Genomic DNA, 22,125 nt, shown 5'->3' with positions numbered 1-22,125 from the left:
GATTCGAGATTTGACGTAAGGAGTATTGACATTTAGAAAAATCTTTTTAATTGGTTTTCGGCCAGAAATTTGGCTGTCAAAGGGTCAAAATTAAATGATTTGACTTTTGAAAACTCTACCAAACTCCTCTGCCAACATGGATCTAAACAATTGAAATTTTAGATGTAGGTTACTTGGAGATGGACCAAACTTTTTAATTTGATTTGAGCCGAAAACAATAAATGTTAAGGGATCAAAATTGGGGTCAAAGTTAAAACAAATTTGACCTCTGCAGTCGCTACCAAATTACTCAGCCAAGTTTTGGTTTAAACATTTGAAATTTTACATAAAGTGTATTTAGACATAGGGCAAGCTATTTTTAATCAGTTTTTGGCAGAAAATTTGGCTTCCAAGGGGCAAAGCTCAAAAATGTGACCTTTGCGGTCTCTAACAAACTATTTAGCCAATTTTGGGTCTAAACATTTGAAATTTTACATAAAGATATTCAGACATGCAGCAAACTTTTTAATTAGTTTTTGGGCGAAAATTTGACTGCCAAGAAGTCAAAGTTGAAAGAGCTGACCTTTGACTACTCTACCAAACTCCTCCGCCAATTTTGGGTCTAAACACTTGAAATTTTAGATATAGGTTACTTGGACATGGATCTAACTTTATGATATATATTTATATTATATTTTAGATGCAGATTGGCTGGACATGAGTCCAAATTTTTCATATATATATATATATATATATACACACACACATAAAATTATGAACAGTACATAGGGCCTGAGCAAAGCCAGGCTGAACCGCTAGTATATATATATATATATATATATATATATATATGCAACTTTGTGTATGTGTGTGTGAGTTTGTTTCTTATAGACTGCTGAACACATTTTCATTAAAATTTACAGAACTTTAGTATATAAGTCTGGGAGTGATCTTAGTTAAGTTTTGTCTCATAATACCCCCGATAATTACCCATAATCGATAATTGAAACCGTTATTTTAATTTATCTATCACCGGTAAAGCTATTTTTTTCCATATCGTTGCTTAGCAACAATGATAGAATAATAGGCTGTGAAAATTCTACTGTAAGTTGATAGCACATTTTTTTTTGCATGAGATGGGCTGTAGGTTCAAACTCCACACATAAATTTTTTATTTTTTCATTAATTGCAAAGAATTTCATAAGACTTGAAATTTTTTTTTTTTTCATTAATTGCAAAGAATTTCATAAGACTTGAAATTTTTTTTTTTTTCATTAATTGCAAAGAATTTCATAAGACTTGAAATTTTTTTTTTTTCTTTGCATGACGTGGTCTGTAGGTTCAAACAAACCCCACACATAAATTTCTTAATGTTATTTTTTTTTTTTTAACGGGAAAGAAGTTTATATAAAATGATTTTATAAAAGAAACAGTAGGTTCTCGAGAGTGCAATGTAGAATAACATATATTTTGGACTAAGTTACTGCGTGGAGGCATGTGAAGCTTCCTCCCGAGCGATTTCACGGATTTCGATGAGAATAAAAATATACGAGTGTTAAATATTTGTTGATCATCGTTCAATCTTGGGCAATGTCGGGTCTCCTTGCTAGTATAGTGTCTCCCTGCTGTGTACACACACACACACACACACACTCCAAGTTAAAGGTATTTAAGAGACAAAACCCATGAATTAAAACGAGGTTATTAAGAGTGCTCAATAAAAAGAGCAGAGTATAATATTTTTATTTATATAGACAAATATTACATAGTTGCTACAGTGAACATGCTAATGTTTTGGAACGTTTGGTCTATTAAAAACCTTAAGGATAAGCTATGATGAATAGCGGATAAACTTTATTTCTGTTGCCTGATGAGTAGCCTTTGGGTTTTTAATAACCCAATCATTCTAAACATTAGCACGTTCAGTGTAGCAACTATGTAATATCTGTCTATATAAATAAAAATAATATATATATATATATATATATATAACACTTCAGTTACTAAAATACTAAAACCTCTACTAAACACTTTCATCTCAGTATAAAGAATAATTTATTATCAGGATCAAATAGTTTTTCCTTCTTGTGATCTCAAATTCCTATGTTCTTTGTTCTTCCCAACAAAACCAACATCAAACAGCATATTTCATCCAGCTTAAACTTGAAAGAAGCATGAAACACAACAAATTTAATTAGTGTACCAATTGTGACTTTTATATTAACCCTATACCCTCAGCATGGATGATATAACTATAGAATTAAGTCACCAACGGGTTATTCCAGCCCAATTCATCCAGCCCCGACACACCTCCTCTTGGATTTTTTTCATATTTACACCATACAAACTTTGGGTTAAAACTAAGAGAAATCTGCAATTTCAGCCCAGTTGGATTTGAGGAACATATTTTTTTTCACAGTCGGTTTCGCCCTGGAAATCAAAAATTGCTATCTCATGACGTAGAATTTTCGACCCCCAGCGTTTTACAAAATTTGCATTTTTGTTGCAAAAAATAAAGCTATGGAGCTAAATATTCACACAGGTAAGGTTTTGAGGGCAAGGAATCCAGAAATCATGGTTAGAAAGATGGCAAATGAGAGGAAGTACCTTATTTTTAACATTTTAGGTGGTACCGCAGCACTTTTTTAGAGCTTGTTTGGGGCAATATTTTGTTGAGAAAAAAAACATAACTGTGGTGCTTTGCCAGACTTCTCCTTTGGATTTTTAAAGTGAGTTTGGGTTGGAAATTACAAAAATCAAATAAAACCTTTTGGCATATTTGACATTTCCAGACACTAAAGCCTCAAAATTGGCATTTTTATAAAAAGTTAAGGACTTTTTGGTGAATTTGGCAACAATCTAATCTTAAGCTATGATCAATATCTAGAGCTGAAAAAGGACTTGGATCGACCCATTAGAGCCCATTTTCATGATAGAATGTCAAATTACATCATATAAAAGGATATGGACCCCTACTTCACAGTCAAAATGGACAAAAAATAGTCGAAAATAAAAGATTTTTGACACACATATGGACAGCAATTTTAATTACGTACAAGTTTTGGACATTTGAGTTTTTCAAAAAAACAACTTTTGGCCATTATCTTTTGATTTGCAGATAGCAACAGCTTAAAATTTAGAGGAAAGATGTAAGGTAACATTCAGATATGAATGAAGTCACATTTTCATTTGAAGCATAACATTCTGCTCATTATCATGCTGACCCTCTCTTTCCTTTTCTCTTTTATGATCTAATTAAAAATGTGCAGTAGAATAGCACTGATCATGATAACAGTATTCTTTAATTTGTATGTGTTGATGAATTGTGACTAGGGGTAGTGTAGAGTTGACTCAGTTTACCAAAAAGTCAGTGGGAATAAGATATTGTGCTTTTTATTTATACCTTCAGGCACACATCATACAATCGTGCCGTGCAGTTCATAATTTTTGGACAGTTGGATCATGGTTTCTAAACCATTAAATCAGCAAATCCTTTCAATCAATGCATTTAAGCTGTTCAGAATCATGTCCACCTGAGTAATCAAGTTTGAGTGTCAGAGCAAATTCCTCTATGATATGATACCTGAATAATGTCCTATGCTTCTTTTTTCAAATGTTGATTTAAATGTTCTTTTTCTTGTTCAGTTTCACTCAAAAGACACTACATTGACTTCAGTTCTGATTGTTTCATGTTGATTCAAATCGGTATACTTTTTCTTGATCTGTTTCACTCAAAATGGCATTACTTTAGTTGTGAAGTAGAGAATTCATGCTATGATTTTTTGCTGTTATGTTTTTGATTGATCAATTTTGTTCTGTTTCTGGTGATACATTTTCAACACAGTTTGTTCAGAGTTATTACCTGAGCGTGATGTTAAATACTGTCAAAGACAAACAGGGAAGTCAACATTTGTGGCTCTCAAAAACATGATATATATTTGTAAAGGGTAATCTTCAGCATAGAAACACTTTCACATGAAACCCTTTTTGATAAATGGGTGTGTCTCTTTAGCTAGTTATGATAGTCTCATAGTTATATTTCATCGCTGCTATGATTAATTTTCTTCTCTTTCAGGCTATTTACTTGTTGCATTGATCTAATAATGCATTCTTTGGTGTGAACTTCTAAGTTTGTCAATAATCCAAGTTTGTTTCCTGTCACTTTTTTATGGTTTCTTACTAAATTATTACCTCAAGGCATAATAATGGTTAAAATAGAATTTCTTATACCCCAGAATTGCAGTTCTGTAGCACCTTGAAATACATACAGTTGAATTTCACACTTTAGAAATTCTTTTTTCATTATCAAATTTGAATGGTCAGAAACTAAGAAGATAGATATTACTTTTTGCAAATTTCATTTCTTTGATTACAGTGCCTTTGTTTCTGATCAAGAATGTGCTACTGTTACATTATTTGTGTATTATACTGTCTGTAAATCTCTTAATGTTGCAGTTGAGTATTGCATATTCTGCTCATTGTGAATTATTATAATTTTTATTATCAGATTGTAATAATTATTCCAGAGCAATAAATTAAGAATGTCTTCTGAATCAAGGAAACGAGAGGGAGGATATACATCATCCATGACAAGTGCTCCTCAATGTTCGTTTGGATTACTAATGAAGAGTGCATGTCACCACAATCTGAAGCCATTTTCAACACCAATAACTGCATTAGAGCATGATGTAGGAACTGTGCTCAAATTAAGAGCTGGTGTCACACTCACTGATGAAACTGTTGCTAACATTTGCAGGTATCACGAACCTCATTTGGGGCATTACTTTGAGAAAAAATATACAAAGTGCTGCAACATCTTTTTGAAGCACAAAAAGAAGATAGAGGGTGATCGTGCTATCAAGTTAGACATGGCTGAGATGCTAAAGCAGAAGGGCTACCATGTTGTTCCTGGCTGGAAGCTTTGCCGTCACTGTGAAGCAGCTGCCAAGAAGTTAGAAGATCCAAGTGAAACAGAAGAAAGTGACAATCAAGACCTTGAAAATGAGTCACAAATTGAGCAAAAGAGAGAGAAACTGAATGACATTCTAATGATGTTTGATATATCCCCTATAAAAACTGGTAGAATGCAGAAGCGCACAAAAATCAATATTGTCAGAGAGACATTAGAAAGAAGCTATGAAATGCAAGTAGAGGCAGCTGCCAAAGTCCTTAACATCTCTAGCCCTGAATTAGGAAGCCCTATTAGCAGCCAAACGAGTCAAATGGATTTAGTGGCAAAGGCAAAGGATGATGATCGTTGGATGCAATGAAGGCCAAACTTGAGAATAAAGAAATGAAAACCAGTGAGAGGATCCAGTTGATGACTTTAGCTCCGGAAAGTTGGTCTCGAAAAAAGGTGTCTGAATATTTCAATGTCTCTGAATATATAGTACGTGAAGCACGGCAACTGAAAAAGGATCGAGGTATTCTTTCATTGCCACAGAAGAAGGGGAGTGGTCTCTCAAAAGAGGTTATCAATTCTGTCTTGGCTTTCTATGAGGACGATGAATTTTCATGGTTAATGCCTCGAGGGAAAGATTTTGTGAGCATCGGTAACAAAGTTCATGTCCAGAAACAGCTCCTATTATGCAATCTTAAGGAGCTTTATGTAGTTTACAAAGAAAGCTATCCTGAACACAAAATAGGTCTTTCAAAGTTCTGTGAGCTCCGTCTAAAATGGTGTGTCACCATCTTGACATCAGGTTCTCATTCAGTTTGTGTTTGCACCCACCATCAAAACAGCAAATTGCTTGTTGACTGCTTTGTTTTAACTGTCAAGACTCAGCTCAGAAGGAAAGCTGAAGAATCCAGAGATGAGAGTGCTGCTAATGTACCAACTGAAAGTCCCAATTTTAATATCACTTACAAAGATTTGATGGCCTTGGTAGTTTGCGACACCGATAGTCTTGAATGTATGGTCCACCGTTGTCCTAAATGCCCAGGTTTCCCTGCTCTAGAGAAGTATATCAGAGATAAATTTACTGAATTGGAAATTGACAGTGAGATGTCATATAATCGGTGGGAGAGTGTGGATAGGACAATGCTATGGACACAGATGGCTGATGTAGATGAATTCATAGAGATATTGGTATACAATGTTGATAATCTAACGACCCATTCCTTCACAGCAAAGCGCCAAGCTCAGTATCTAAAAAAGAGAAGAAATAACTGAGACCGAATGTATCCTTCTCCTGGACTTTGCGGAAAATTATCACTACGTGGTGCAAGATAAGATCCAGGGATATCACTAGAACAAAGACCAGTGTACCATGCATCCAGTGGTAATTTATTACAAAGATAACAATGGAAAACTTCAACAGATCTCATTATGCATCATTTCAGATGACATTGAGCATGACACCTGTTTTGTGCATGAACTACAAAGAATGGTGATGTTGTACATCAAAGAGAAATTTCCCTGGATCAAGAGTGTAGAGTACTTCAGCGATGGCTGCGCTGGCCAATATAAAAACTTCAAAGCATTTCTTAACCTTTGCCATCACTCATCAGATTTTGGAATTGATGCAACTTGGGCATTTTTTGCAACTAGCCATGGCAAATCACCCTGTGATGGAATTGGTGGGGCTGTCAAACGCAAAGTTCTCCGTGCCAGCTTGCAAAGGCCAATAAAAGACCAAATACTCACCTTTCATGCTGTTGCAGATTTTTGCAGATCATCGATCACTGGTATCATGTTTCTAAAGATCGGCAAAGAAGACATGGTTTCAGTTCGAGAGAAACTTCAAATGAGATATAAACTGGGAGATACTGTGCCTGGTACAAGGAGCTGTCACTATTTCAAACCAGCTTCTCAGTTTAATATTCAGGGCAAGCAATTGAGTGCTGACACAACGATCTTTATCGATCATTCTTTCCTGGACATGCCTGTGCCGTTAGATGAAACTCTGGAGTTGCTCAAATGCAATGACTACATTACTTGCATTTTTGATGGATATTGGTGGTTAGCATTGATTGAGAGTGACAACAGGGAAGAGAAAGATCTTACTTGCAACTTCCTGCATCCACATGGACCATCACATAAATTCCACTGGCCAACTAATAGGGATCGAGGCTATATTCCACTGAGCAAGGTCGTTATGAGAGTGCAGACCCCAAGTATTTCAGTGAATGGTAGAACATATTTCATCACCGAGGAGGAGAAAAATAAGACTCAGGACTATTTTGACAGATTAAGTCGATAGTTGGAGTTATAACAAATGTCTGTTTTATATTCGTTTGACAGTTTTTCTTACGATAAACTAGATTATGCATCAGTCTTTTATTTTCGACTATTTTTTGTCCATATCCTTTTATATGATATAATTTGACATTCTATCATGAAAATGGGCTCTAATGGGTCGATCCAAGTCCTTTTTCAGCTCTAGATATTGATCATAGCTTAAGATTAGATTGTTGCCAAATTCACCAAAAAGTCCTTAACTTTTTATAAAAATGCCAATTTTGAGGCTTTAGTGTCTGGAAATGTCAAATATGCCGAAAGGTTTTATTTGATTTTTGTAATTTCCAACCCAAACTCACTTTAAAAATCCAAAGGAGAAGTCTGGCAAAGCACCACAGTTATGTTTTTTTCTCAACAAAATATCACCCCAAACAAGCTCTAAAAAAGTGCTGCGGTACCACCTAAAATGTTAAAAATAAGGTACTTCCTCTCATTTGCCATCTTTCTAACCATGATTTCTGGATTCCTTGCCCTCAAAACCTTATCTGTGTGAATATTTAGCTCCAGAGCTTTATTCTTTGCAACAAAAATGCAAATTTTGTAAAACGCTGGGGGTCGAAAATTCTACGTCATGAGATAGCAATTTTTGATTTCCAGGCCGAAACTGACTGTGAAAAAAAATATGTTCCTCAAATCCAACTGGGCTGAAATTGCAGATTTCTCTTAGTTTTAACCCAAAGTTTGTATGGTGTAAATATGAAAAAAATCCAAGAGGGGGTGTGTCGGGGCTGGATGAATTGGGCTGGAATAACCCCAACTTAATAGTTTTACAATATTTTTTTTTAAATCAGATTTCTTATTGAATTTTCTAACAGAATGCCTCGTTATTAGTTTTATGGGCGCATGTTTTTTATCGTTTTTAATTTCTTTTTTCTGAAGAGCTAACAACTGCCGTGTGTAGGCGAGGTTTGATTAAACATGTTTTTTTGGTTAGTTTTAGAATAAACCAAGATAAAAAAAAAAAAAAACACCAAAAACATGAACGTACATGTAACCGATCATCATCATCATCTGTTTAACGTTTGTTCAACATGAAGACGTGTTGGGTGGCATAAAAAAAAATTGACTTCCAAATTAACCTATCTCTGGCTAGGTCTTTATTTATCCCTCTTTCTCTCATCCATCCTTATCGCTTCCTCCCATGTTTTCCTTTTTGTCTTCCCACGAATACTGGACCTGCTACCTCAACTGTTCTACATTTACTAACCAAAGAACTCCCCTCCATTCTTTCAACGTGGTCATACTATTGAACTCTCCTGTTCTGCTATCTATAATATAAAAGCGGAAAATGTGTGTGCATTTCTTTTGTATGTCCGCCAAAGGTTTTTTTTGGGGGGGGGGGGCTTGGAGGGGGTCACTAAATCTTAAAACATTTTATATACTGTCTGGATTACAATTTTCAAAACGAGGTCATCTGAATCTTTTATTTTGTTACAAAATTCGCGCTGTGATTTCATTTTCTCTACTACTACTACTACTACTACTACTACTACTACTATGGCGAGATGTTTGACCTAGAAAATCACACGTTCACATTCGTTTAAGCACCTGTTTTTTAAACGTTTAATTTCACCCTTCCTCACTTATCTGCTTGCATAGCATCGTGGTAAGTTGTCAGGCTATTCGCTTCAAGGCTTCCGGTTTCAGCCTACCTCCTACCAATTTTTTTTTTCTTTTACACCCGGGCAACGCCGAGCACCCCCGCTAGTCTAATATATAAAAGGCAAAATGGGCACATGCGTTTGTGTATGTCCATGAAAGGCTTTTTGCGTCGGTTCAATTGCGGAATTTTCACATACTTCCTAGATCACAATATCTGAGATTTGCAAACGGACCTTGTCTTTTTTTTTTTTGATCGAGTTTTAAAATATTGCCTCATTTTGAGTGTTTGTCTTTTTCATATAAATAAAGTGAAACTAATCAAACCCAAACTAACTCCCGACCCTTCGGCCGAGTAATAGCTGTTCTGTAATTGGTTCTTGGTCACGTAGGAAAAACCCTTCATACCGAGACAATTACTATTTATTTGGATACTGCCAGAGTGCTCTCTTATTTGGAAGAACTGCTTTTCCCCCAAATTAAAAACGGCCTTTGTGGGAAGTTTAAAAGCATTTAAAAAGCAACATAATTTCCGAAAGTCATCTTTTTGATTGACTATGTTAAGTTTGAACGCTTTACACTTCCAGTCACGTCATGGAGTAACGGTAAAACATCAGGTTTTCTTTCACTTTCTTTTCCGCCTTCGAATCACGGGTTCGAGCCTGCCTGCTACTACCACCTTTTTTTTTTGTACTCAACACACACCTCCTTTAATTTAGGCATCAATTAAGGATGCTTTAAAAAATGTGTTTTCTGATATTTCTTCATTGGAATGCAAAACAGTTGCCGATATCAAGGAAGAAATTGAAATTGTAAATTTCAATCGGAATGGAAGTAAAAGCAAATAAAACAACCAACCAGCTACAGAAAATGAACGTGCAGTGTGTATCAATTGGGATAAGGTTGATAAGTGAAGAGAACTTTCCCAACAGAAGAAGATCATGAAGAACATTTTTTCCTCACAACTGAACAATCAAAAGATGTGATTGATGCAAAGGATAAAGAAATAAAAAACATGAAAACTCATAAAGTGTATGAATGTGTTCCTAACATAGGTCAAAAACGCATATCAACCAGATGAGTGATAACAGAAAAAGTTCAACAAAAAGATAACAAAAGCTCATCTTGTAACACATGATTATGAAGAAAATTCACACAACCTAAAAATAGACTCTCCAACATGCAGCCGTGAAGCTATGCGTCTTGTAATGTTAACAGCCGCCATTAAAAATTGGCAGGTGGAGACCCTTGATTACACCTCAGCTTTTTTGCAAGGTGAAATGCTGGAGAGAGAAGCATTTCTCAGACGACCATCCGAGGCATGTCCAGAGTCACAAGTGTGGAAGCTGAAAAAAATGTATTCATCGATTGAATGATGCACCCCGTTCATGGTACAAGAGCGTTACTCAGGAATTAACTAAACTAAAAGGAATGGTAAGTGCATATGACAATGCATTGTTTCTTTGGCATGATTTATGACATGAACTTGACAGGTATTCTGGCAATGCATGTAGATGACTTTATATTTTGTGAAAATGATTATTTTTTTAAAAAATGTGATTTCAGAATTAAAGAAAATATTCAAGGTTGGAATGCATGAAAATGGAACCTTCATATTTCTGTGATTGTGCGTTAGACAAACGGAAGATTATAAACCAAAACAATTATTTCTCCCATAGATATAAAGAAAGGAAGATCCTTAAGAAAAAATGATGAGCTGAGTGAAGAGAAGACAGATTTAAAAAGACTAAAAGGTCAAATGATGTGGGTATCTACCCAGACTCGACTTGATGTATCATTTGATGTGTGTAGGATGAGTAATACCGGAAAATCTCCTAAAGTGAAGTTACTTTTTGAAGCCAACAAGTCACTACTAAAGTCAAAATGAAAGACAGGTTCCATATCCTTTCTACAGCCGGGAAATCCTTCAGATTTGAGTGTGGATTGCTATTCGGATGCTACCTATGCCAGCTTGGAGGATGGTTCCACACATGATGGATTTATCATCTTTGTTTATGATAAGATGAATAGACTGGCTTGTATATGCTGGTCATCAAAATGTCTTGATCGAGTAACAAAGAGCCCATTAGCATCTGAGACTCTTGCACTCAGTGAAGCTGTTGATGCAGGTCTATTGATATCTGCTATGCTGCAAGAAATTTTCAGATTACCCAAGTTGACTGAAGTACTTTGCAAAACAGACAATGCATCTTGGGTAGAGACCTTAAAATCATTAAATCTTGTAAGCGGCAGACATTTGAGAGTTGATGTGGCCAGAGTAAAGGAAATGTCGGAAGAAATCCAAATTGAATGGATCCAGGGACAAGAACAGGTCGCAAACAGTTTGACGAAGATGGGAGTCTCTACTGCAATTCTAAGAAACTTGTGTTAATAACCTGTTTTCTTTGTTTGCCTTTTGTTTTTGTTTATTTTTATTTTTTTGGAACTTTGACTTACACCTGACACCAGCAATGTTAAAGTCGGAGTTATCGAACTTGGTGGATATTCAACATGGCGTCCAGCCAACAGTAACATGTGTTTATCCTACATCATGGGAAATACTAAGTGAACTAACAAAAATGACTATTAATTTCTGGAAACACACCAGTTATTGGCAGGAATTGTGATCATATTAGAATTATATGTAGCATCTGTGTTTATAGTCCTAAGTGACTGAATTTAAAAGGGAAAAAATCGACTATATTTTATTATATGTATATAGATAAAAGATTTCGGTGATTTCTTATTTTTTGTGTATGTTTTAATCTCAACAACTAGTTTGTAGATTAATTTTTGTCGATACATATTTGGTGAACAAATAACCTGCAATTAACATGAGCATTTTGCAGTATAGGCATCAAAACGAAAAGTGGTCAAAAAACAAATCTATAACAAATAAATGTTACCAAAGGCAAGATAAGTTAACCTCTTAGCTCTATGAATAAGTTTTTTGTGCTTTAACTTATTATAAAGCATTTATTTCATTATAAACACAAGTAGTGTTGAGTGTTAAGTTAGAAAAAATAAAAAACTGCTGACATTCAACGGTCATCTGATGAGGGATAAATAGTTAAAAAAATTGAAAATTAAACAAAATATTGATAGAAAACACCCAATAAATTCTACCAATCGTGTAAAAATGTAATATTCTACCATTATTTTGTTTAATTTAACAGCAAAATGCTTGATTACATTTAACCCATTCATAAGACCTTGGCAAGTATTACTATTTGAAGTTAGAATAGGCCTAGAACTATGAGGTGATTTCATACTCTCCAAAGCTCCCACATTGAGAAGCTCACCATTCAATGCACTTTCAGGTCAAACCCAGGATCAACTGGAAAACTGGGTTAAGACTAAAATCTTAACAATGTAATAGAGTGACCCCCTCCCTTCCCATTTTACTGGTGAGTTGATCAAGGTATTGATTCTGAGTAGATCAGATCAGACAAAATAGTGGGATTATTTCCAATATGAAATCAATCATTATTTAATCGATTCCTATCAAAGAAAATGCTACAGAGGATGAAACGAAATTGCCAACCCAAAAATGCCATTGCAAGCGAAAGAGGTATCATCAGTTGTTATGGCAACAAGCCAAGATCCAATGCAGTGACACTTATGTTATCACTCATTGAGTCGGGAATGAGCAGAAGAGAAAGGAACCAATGGAGGCGAAAATGATATCCAAAACTGTGATGCAGACAACAAGGTTTTGGAGTCAGAGTCAAAATCAGAATCAGGAATTGGCAACATTTGGAGGAGTCGAAAGGTATGAGTATTCTTTTTTTTTCTTTTCTTTTTTAACAGACACATAAATTTGAAGTCTAATTGTTTTAAGTGACTGCTACAAATCTGAGAGACAGAGATGAGAGAGAGAGAGAGAGAGAGAGAAAGTGAAGATGAGAGGGAGAAAGAGAAGGATAGAGATAAAGATAAGGGATGAGAGAGAGAGGATGAGTAAGAGAAGATATGGGAAAAAGAGAGGATGAGAGGGAGAGAGAGAGAGAAGGTGAGATAAAGATATGGAATGAGAGAGAAAGGGGGAAATGATGAGAGAGACATGATGAAAGAAAGAGAGGGAGATGACGAAAGAAAGAGGGAAAGAGAGGATAAGAGGCAGAGAAAGAAGATGAGTGAGAGAGAGAGAGAGGAAGATGATGAAACAGAAGGAGAGAGCAGATGAGCAGAAAAGAGAGAATTAAAGGGAGAGAAAGAGAGGACAGGAGACAATGGAGAGAGAGAGGGAGATGATGAAAAAGAAGGAGAGAGAGGGGAGAGAAAGAGAGGATGAGAGAAAAAGAGGGGCAGAGACGATGAGAGGGAGAAATGAGCAGGAAAGAGAGATGATGAGAGAAGGTGTGGGAGAGAAAGACCCAGATGAAGAGAGAATGGGAGAGAAAGAGTGAAATAAAGAAAGAGAAAGAAAGAGGGGGGAGGGTATAGATACCGTTTGCTAACTTACCATTTTCGTGTGTCAAGTTTAATAAAACCCGTAGAATAGCCAACATACAGCTGAAGATGATCCAACCATTGGATTCTTTGTCCATTTTTGTGTCACCGGGTCTTTCGGAATCATCATGTAATGGAAAGGCAGTGATGGCGTGCTGGCAGTGCCGCAGAGCTCTGCAACAACGAGAGAACAAAAAACACAAATTAGGGTGCAGAGAATAAATATTCCTACTGAAGATAAATTCTGATTAATGCACTATATTGAAATCTCTACATTAATAAACTTATGAGAAAACTTCAGCTGTGTGTGCATGTGTGTAATTTTTACATCAGTGAGAGAGAAAGAGAGAGGATAAGAAATTATCAAAGATAATCACACACTAAATTATTGATTTTTTTATTTACCAGTAATTATTTATTGAAATTAAAAATACAATAGTTTGGCACTTTCGAAAGGAATTATGTCCAACTTGCTATGAATACACATAGCTAGCTCTCTCTCTCTCTCTCTCTCTCTCTCTCTATATATATATATATATATATATATATATATATATATCAGGTTGGTGCAAAAATAATGTCATTTTTATATATATAGTTGAACGTCAAAAAAAAAACAAACATTATTTTTGCACCAACTTATAATATATATATATAGAGAGAGAGAGAGAGGGAGAGAGAGAGAGAGAGAGAGAGAGAGAGAGCTGTGCATATTCATAGCAAGTTGGACATAATTTCTTTTGATAGTGCCAAACTATTGTATTTTTATATATATAGTTGAACGTCAAAAACATTATTTTTGCACCAACCTTTTATATATATATATATATATATATATATATATATACTAGCATTTCAGCCCGTGTTAGTAGGTAGTAGGAAGGCAGGCTCAAACCCGTACCGCGAAGGAGGAAAAGAACGGGGGGAAAAAACCTGATGTCTTTGCTGTTACGACAATTGCCAAACTGGAAGTGACGTAGGTTTAAATTAAGGATAGACAATCGAAAGGAGAAGATGACTTTAAAAAATATCAGCGAAAAAAGCGACCCCCCCCCCCTGTTGAAGGTGAAGATATTGATGTTTTTAGCCAATTTTTCGATATTTATCGCCTGAAAGGTCGAACTTCAAAACGATACTGATCTTGGTAAAATCCGTTGCCTCTGTCGAAAGTTTTAGGCAGACATGCAAACATACATACATTTATATATTGGTAACAAAAATTTTCGACACAAACTGATTAAAAAGCTTGCCCTATCTCTGAATACCCTTTATGTAAAATTTCAAATGTTTAGACGAGAAATTGTCCGAGTAATTTGGTCGAGACTGCAGAGGTCAATCTTTTTTTAACTTTGACCCCTTTATGACCCCATAACATTTATTATTTTGGGCTCAAATCAAGTTATTAAAGAAAATCTATCTAAAATTTCAAGTGTTTAGACCCACAATTAGCGGAGGAGTTTGGTAGCATTCTCAAAGGTCAAATCGTTGAACTTTGACCTCTTAAGAGCCAAATTTCTGGGTGAAAACGGATTACAAAGATTTTCCCAAATCTCACTACCCTGTACACCAAATTTCGAGTCTGTAGACTGAAAATTGACAGAGTTATTGTGTAGGGAAATATATACAGACAGACAGACACACACACACACACATATATATTATTGTTTATGCAAATACAGTCATATCTTGCTACGATGTGCAAACCATTTCGATCGTAATAGATCTCATCAGGCAAGAAAAATTAAAAATTCAAAAATGGTTCAAGACCATTTTCAATTTTAGAAGAGATATACTTTGTCATGACTGACATGGAGCGAGGTTAAAGATCTTATGCTTTATATATATATATATATATATATATATATATATATATATATATATATATATATATATATATATATATATATATATAAGTTAAAAGGATAAAGAGTAAAGTTACAAGTCAATAAGAGTTACAAAAAGGGAAATAAGGGGAAAACCGCCGCTTCTCATCAGAAGAGGAGAAAAAGCCGGCATTATACAAAGATAAGGGTAAAAAGACAACACCGATTTTATTGATATGATAATGTAATAAAGTTCTTATGTAACTTTACTCTTTATCCTTTTAACTTATTCATTTTTTACTCCTCTTAATCATATAGAGTTTTTTTTTATACTGAAAGGTTTGTCTTATCATTAAAAATATATATATATATATATATAATTCCATCAGCATTTACCCATTTTATTGTTAAAAGCAATGTACATGGAGTTTTAAACTTTTTCAATTTCTTAGATTATACTTTAATAGTCTTTGACTACATCTTCATTCGTGTACACGACTTTATTCCTTTTTTTTTTTTTTTTTACATTTTATTCTTTTTCAAGCATTACTCTCTTTTGAACATTAGTTATCGTTTTTTTGTGCTAACCAGCAATGTTATAGCAAGTCTATAAAATTTTTTTTGCTAATTATTTTTCTTTAAAGAAAAGAATCCCAACTATTTGAAACTCAATTCAAATAAGGAAATAATTCTTTATCTCTTGTATTCTTGTTTTTGATCAATAAATATTGTAAATGCTAATTTGCATAATTTAATTGCTCTCATATATTGCTGCTCTATCTTGAATGGTGAGCATTTTTTCAGGATAGGATTAATCTATTAATATTAACATTGATACAAATATTTATATTACCATTTTGAAGTAAATATAAGTTTATAAACAAATATATAATTACAATCACAGAAGTATCCACTTAATTCACATTTATATTATTTCATTGCTGTGCCTTACACGTGTTTTATTGGATGGCATGGATATACCAAACAAATCATCAGATACTTATATATATATATATATATATATATATATATATACATACACTAGCAAAGATAACCGTGCTTTGTGTGAGACTTTGCTGTACACTTGAAAAATAGTGTGCACCATCCCTAGGTCAGAAACCATCATTATGTCAGGTTTAGTCATGATCGGTCCAGTGATATGGGCTGTAGGAGAGTATATATATACATAGGCTTTGACCTTGACTTTTATCTTGGAAAATGATGTGCACCATTCCTAGGTGGGTGGACCATCATCATGCCAGGTTTGGTCATGGTCGGTCAAGTGGTGTAGGCTGTTGGAGAGTTGTACACACAAACGCTACTACTTATATAGTTTCCTTCAGTCTTAACAAATTATGGATATTCACAGTAAGGATGCCTGCACATTGAATTTTGTGGCAAGAATTGTGCAATCTCCAACTACACCTCAGTGGCAAGTGGCGATATATATATATATATGCTGATAGCTTTATAATTTAGTGAGTTCTGGGATTAATAGATTATATGTTAATACCCTCCTCCCCGGAGAAATTTTATGAGTTCTCAGGAAATTTATATTATTATTCCTGAAAGATACATAACAAATGATTGAAGACGAGAAAAAAACAAACTCCAAAAGAGAATTTAAAAATCTAATGAAAAAAAAAAAAAAAAGAGAAAAGTTTATTCTAAATCCGTTACTAAATAAATTCACGTTTGCAAATCCTGTACATCAATGAAAGAATCTACTTTGTCTCTGGACTTGTTGAAAAAAATATAAACATGACACCTGTTTTTTTTCCCCAATACAAAATCAGATTAAAAAAAAAAAAAAAAAAAAATTAACCGAAAGCAACACTGTGTAAATTTTAAAATGTTGGGAATAGTCAAAGAGTCGAGAAAGCTTTCTTTGAAACAAATAAAAACATCTAACCCTAATCTAACATGTACGCCATCCAGTGTCATTCACATTTTTTTTTAAGGTATTAAAATGTATTTCACTGATCCTTACCATAAAATTAAATTGTTTAGTTATAAAGAAAACAATGGTAAACAGCTTCCAATCTTAGTGGAATAAAAAACGAATATATTTTTAGAAAAATGTTTCTAGTTTGTGTGTGTTTTGGTTTTCTCATAAACAAACTGAGAAAATATATAGTACCTATATTGACTACACAACTTCAACTCTTTCCAGATATCTGAGATATTAGTTATGGGACACTAGTGCCATTCAATGCCGCACCATCTCTCACAACAAAGTCTGCCGGAATACAGAAAATACTAATAACACTAACCTCATGCATAAAAATAATTGCATACATCAATTAAAAATTCTAGAAGCAATACTTATAAAAAAACACAACACAATATTAACAAAAAATAGCTTTTAATATATTAAATGTACTCCGCAATTTAAAATAATATATAAATAAATAAATAAATAAATACATTAATAAAAGAAGCAAATAAATAATATAACTAAACATAATAAATGAACAAAAAATATATAATAATAAACAATTATCCCAATCATACACTCTTTCTCTTCCTTTCCCTCTTCGTTGACAAAACAATTATAAAAATCACAAACGAAAAAACAAACAAACAAAAAAAAACAAAAAAACAAAACAGCAACAAACCTAAATCAATTAATAGAAACCTACTTCGGATGATGATGAGATAAGAACACTGACAGCCATGTTATATCAACTAGGAACATTATTAAAAAAAAGAAAAAAAAAAAAAGAATAAAAGTCTGGTATTTAACTAAAGGTATTGAGAAGGGAGGGGGGGGGAAGAGATAATACACGGAAGGAAATTAAAAATAAGGGGTGGGTGGATGTATACTCTCCATTAACACATGTACATGACAATAATAACCACAACCTAGTTGCAATGAAATGAGGGCTCAGTTAGGGATATATATATATATATATATATATATATATATATATATATATATATATATATATATATATATATATATATATATATATATATATATAAACGAACAAAGAAAAAAAACCCAGACACTAAAAACATCTGCCTTTAAGGATTAGATTAGAGCCAAACCCCCGCCCTCCCGCCGACCAAATCTAGAAAGGTTTATTTGTAAAAACAGGCTTGATGCACGGTGCACAAACTGAATATAAAATCTAAAGGAGAATCCCAGGTGTTGTAAATAAAAACCTTGCCTGTCTTGCGAAGATGCCCAACTTGAATATGGAGAAAGAAACAAATATCCTTCTCTCTCATTTACCTCGATGAAATTTGGGAGAAAAAAAAAAAAGAGAAAGAAAATGGACGTTATAAATCGGTATACAGAGCAGAAGGAAATAATATTATGAAAATAGATTTATTTTTGCAGATGAATTTGGTCTGTATTAAATTTTTTTTATGTATATATAACTATGTCATACAAAAATAAATACACATTGCTCTTCATTATAGTGAACAATATATATATATATATATATATATATATATATATATATATATATATATATATATATATATATTGTTTTAACAAAATCAAGACATCAATGAATAGATTGATAGCAATAAATAGTGTATTTCATCGTTAGCTACAATTGTTTCAAGACTATTTGGACAAATTCAAACCTATGTCGTTTGAAAATTTTTCACAAGAACAGCCTTTCGTCACACGTAGTGAATAAAAACACTTTAAAAATGAACAGTATGGAATCCATTTTCCTTATAAGGAAAACATAAAAAAATATTTTACCTACATCTCATCCTTCCAAAGTTGTGTTCGCTTTTTCTGTATGTCTACAAAAGGCTTTTTTCAGAGAAGCGGTCGGTCGCTTCACAACTTTTTAAAACTTTTTATATCACATATAAATCGTAATATCTCACAGTTAACAACGAAGCTCGCCGTCTATTTAATTTGCTCGATTTCGGGAAGATAAATATTCAACATTTGTTGCTCGTCGCATGTGGGTTAGTCTTTTTCCTATAAGATCTTGGGAAAATAAAAATCCCGCAGTCAAACTTGACCTCATTAACTCATTAAAACGGGCACCTGCCAAATCCAAGTAATTAAATAAATTCAAACGTCTTTTCGTTAGCGTCTCGCGGTGGGGCAATCATTAATGTCGCACGTTTTTGTTTTCACACTTTAATTTACAACTTTGCCTCAAGGGTTCGGGTTCGATCTTCATACTTACTTTTCTTTTTTTTTTTAACCCCCACACACCTCTAAACACCCGGGCAACGCCAGATACCCCTCGCTAGTCTATATATATAAAAGCGAAAATGTATGTATGTGTGTATGTTTGTATGTATGTATGTATGTATGTTTGTGTGTATGTTTGGATGTCTGCTAAAAAATTTCAACAGACGCGACGAAAATTCACAAACTCGGTATCATATCGAAGCTCCATCCTTTGCTCGAAAAATATTGAAAAATTGGCCAAAAACGTTAACGAAATCGACAATTTTCGACAGGGGGGGCTCAACAAAAACGGTCCTCTCGTGACAATGACTGATTCTACGCATACGTCAGATGACGTCATGACCTGATTTACTTTAAATAGTTGAAAAACCGAACAAATTTCATGTACGTCGCTTTAGCTCAGTTGGTTAAGGCCTTGGTTTATTATCTAAAGTTTTTGGGTTCGAATCGTGGTGGGAGATGTTTTTTTGTTTTTTTTCGATTTTTTAAATTTAAATATTGAACCAGTGTTATTTAAGCCATTTTTCACGTAACGTTCATTTTTCTGCTTTTTTGTTTTTTTACTTCGCTTATTCTTAGCGACACCCAAAAACACCTGGGTACCCACCGATTTTTAAAATTTTAATATCGAAACAGGCTTATTTAAGCAATTTTTCACGTGTTCGTTTTTCTGTTTTCATCGTTCGTTTGCCTTACGTTAGTTTTTTTGTGTTTTTTTTCCCCGCTTAAGTGTTAACGTTTTCTTTTTTTACTTAACTTATAACAAACAAACCTACATCGTCGTCATCGTAACGCCCGACGACTTCCGGCAGCGCACCTGTCAATTTGGTTCTTAAATAAATTCAAACATCTTTCACTAACTCATTCTGGCTGGCCAATTTTCAAACTTTGCCTCAGGGCTTCCAGTTCGATCCTACCCCCCCCTCCCCGGGTTCTTTTTTTTATTTAACACCACACACACCTACAAACACCTGGGCAACACCAGGTACCCTAGCTAGTCTGATATATAGCTGAATGTCTGGCCACAAATAGGCTCCTATATGGTTGACTATTTTAAAAAACTGATTACATATAATGATAGAAGATGTATCGAGACACAGGAATGGGTATGTTTGATCTGGCAGAACGGTGGTACATTAAAATTGTGGGGTCTGTGTTCGCGCCTGGTCCACCAAGTATGGAAATAAAAAATTTAATAAAAACGTTTACAAGTGTTTTTGATATAGATGTACATAAGAATACTTTGATAAGTATGTTTTAACTTAAATAGGGATGGTATAATAAAATTGTGAGGTCTGCGTTCGCGCCTCGCCTCCATAGAATGGAAATAGGCACAAACTTTAATAAAGACTTTTCATATCTATCTGTGTAAGTATACTTTGATAATTATGTTTCAGTTTGAAGAAATATGGTATGATAAAATTATGGGGTGTTCGTTCGCACCTGACCTCCATAGAATGGAAATATGTCACAAAGTTTAACAAGGTTTTTTAATATAGATCCACAGAATATTGTGATAAGTGTTTCAGTGTGAACAGGTATGGTATAATAAATTATGGGGTTTATCTATTTTATTTTTATTTTCATCATATTTTGCTTGGTTTTGAAACTCCCAAATTCAACCCAAATTTACAACCCTTCCTTTTCATAACCTATCATACTTTCATAAATCAGAGTAATTTTCTATATATATACCGGCAGAGAGACCAATGTTGTCCAGGATTGAATGAGGATTAACGAATGATTCACACTCTCATATTTTATTGTTATCAAAATCGGTGAAATCAATCATTTTTTCAATCAAATCGATTAATTGCTTACTCTAGCTGGAGACCAATCGTGGTGCACCAGGAGGGAGCTTCACATGCCTCCCCACAATGATTAGTCCATATCTACTGTTGATTTTATAAAATTATTTTTTTTTATAATGGCTTAAATTAAACTTTAAAATCCAAAAGTCAAGCGTCATCCGTCAATTGTGCTCTAAACAGAAACATTCATTTCTAATGCACCCAAGCTATATCAAAGACCCTACTGTTAATTTTATATGCCTGTCCTTTCTGCTTGTGCAGTAATAAAACTTCTGAAATTCACTTGTGATGTTAGGTTGTACAAGAAGTTAACTTTAGTCAAAATCACCTGTTCCTTCTTTTATAGGATTCATTCAATTATCAATACTTATCGAAGACATTCTGATACAAAACCTATCTAAGAACACTGCCAGGTACATGAAGTACGTTTGTGTGACATTTAAAAAAATCCCCATATTTGGGGTAGGGTCAGGTGGGGATACCATGTATTCTTATAGGTCTCCTTTCACTCATTGGATACAGCATGTAAGGATTCCTGCGTGAGAAGTCACTAATTAATTAAGTGTTGCACATCTCATCTTGCTTGAATCCATTGATAAGAAGCCAGCAAAATAGAAATTACTGGTTCATACATTACAAAGAGATGATGTCTACAATATAACTACAATATGGTTGTCTTCAAGTCCAACGTAAAGTGAAATCTAGCAATCTATGAGTCCATAGGAAACAAATTCACATGCACATAGTTCTTTTTACACACAAAGACAATCACCTGTTTTTTTTTACATAGGCATCATCACTTATCAAGGACAAGAGACCACTCGAGGATAAGGGTTAAAGGGTGTACAGTAGTCAATTGGACAATATAATAATCGTTAATAATCGGTAAATTTGTTAATTTAAGTTTCAATCATTAATGTCCAACAGTCTTTGTTTTATTGCTATTCAACTGCCATTCTTATTGTCTCATGCTGGGGTTAGACATTTCGTGAAGGTGCAGGCAATACTGAGAATACAATTTTACTAAAGGATTCTAACCAGTCATGG

General features: G+C 34.1%; 1 protein-coding gene across 2 annotated transcripts in view; it reads right to left on the bottom strand.

Annotated features, from left to right (window-relative positions):
• The window catches only part of LOC145297712 (wings apart-like protein homolog), a 427,159-nt gene that overhangs the window by 65,697 nt on the left and 339,337 nt on the right, over positions 1 to 22,125 (bottom strand). For both annotated transcript variants that reach the window (XM_080143917.1, XM_080143918.1), the window contains one exon: positions 13,284 to 13,444. In XM_080143917.1, the coding sequence (XP_080000043.1) occupies positions 13,284 to 13,444 (161 nt within the window). The remainder of the gene's footprint in view (positions 1 to 13,283; positions 13,445 to 22,125) is intronic.

This window comes from Euprymna scolopes, chromosome 18, assembly GCF_053919585.1.
Source record: "Euprymna scolopes isolate OS-2025 chromosome 18, ASM5391958v1, whole genome shotgun sequence".
NCBI lineage: Eukaryota > Metazoa > Mollusca > Cephalopoda > Sepiida > Sepiolidae > Euprymna > Euprymna scolopes.
Note: the sequence above shows the minus strand (reverse complement) of the source record. Positions and strands in the feature narration are given on the sequence as shown.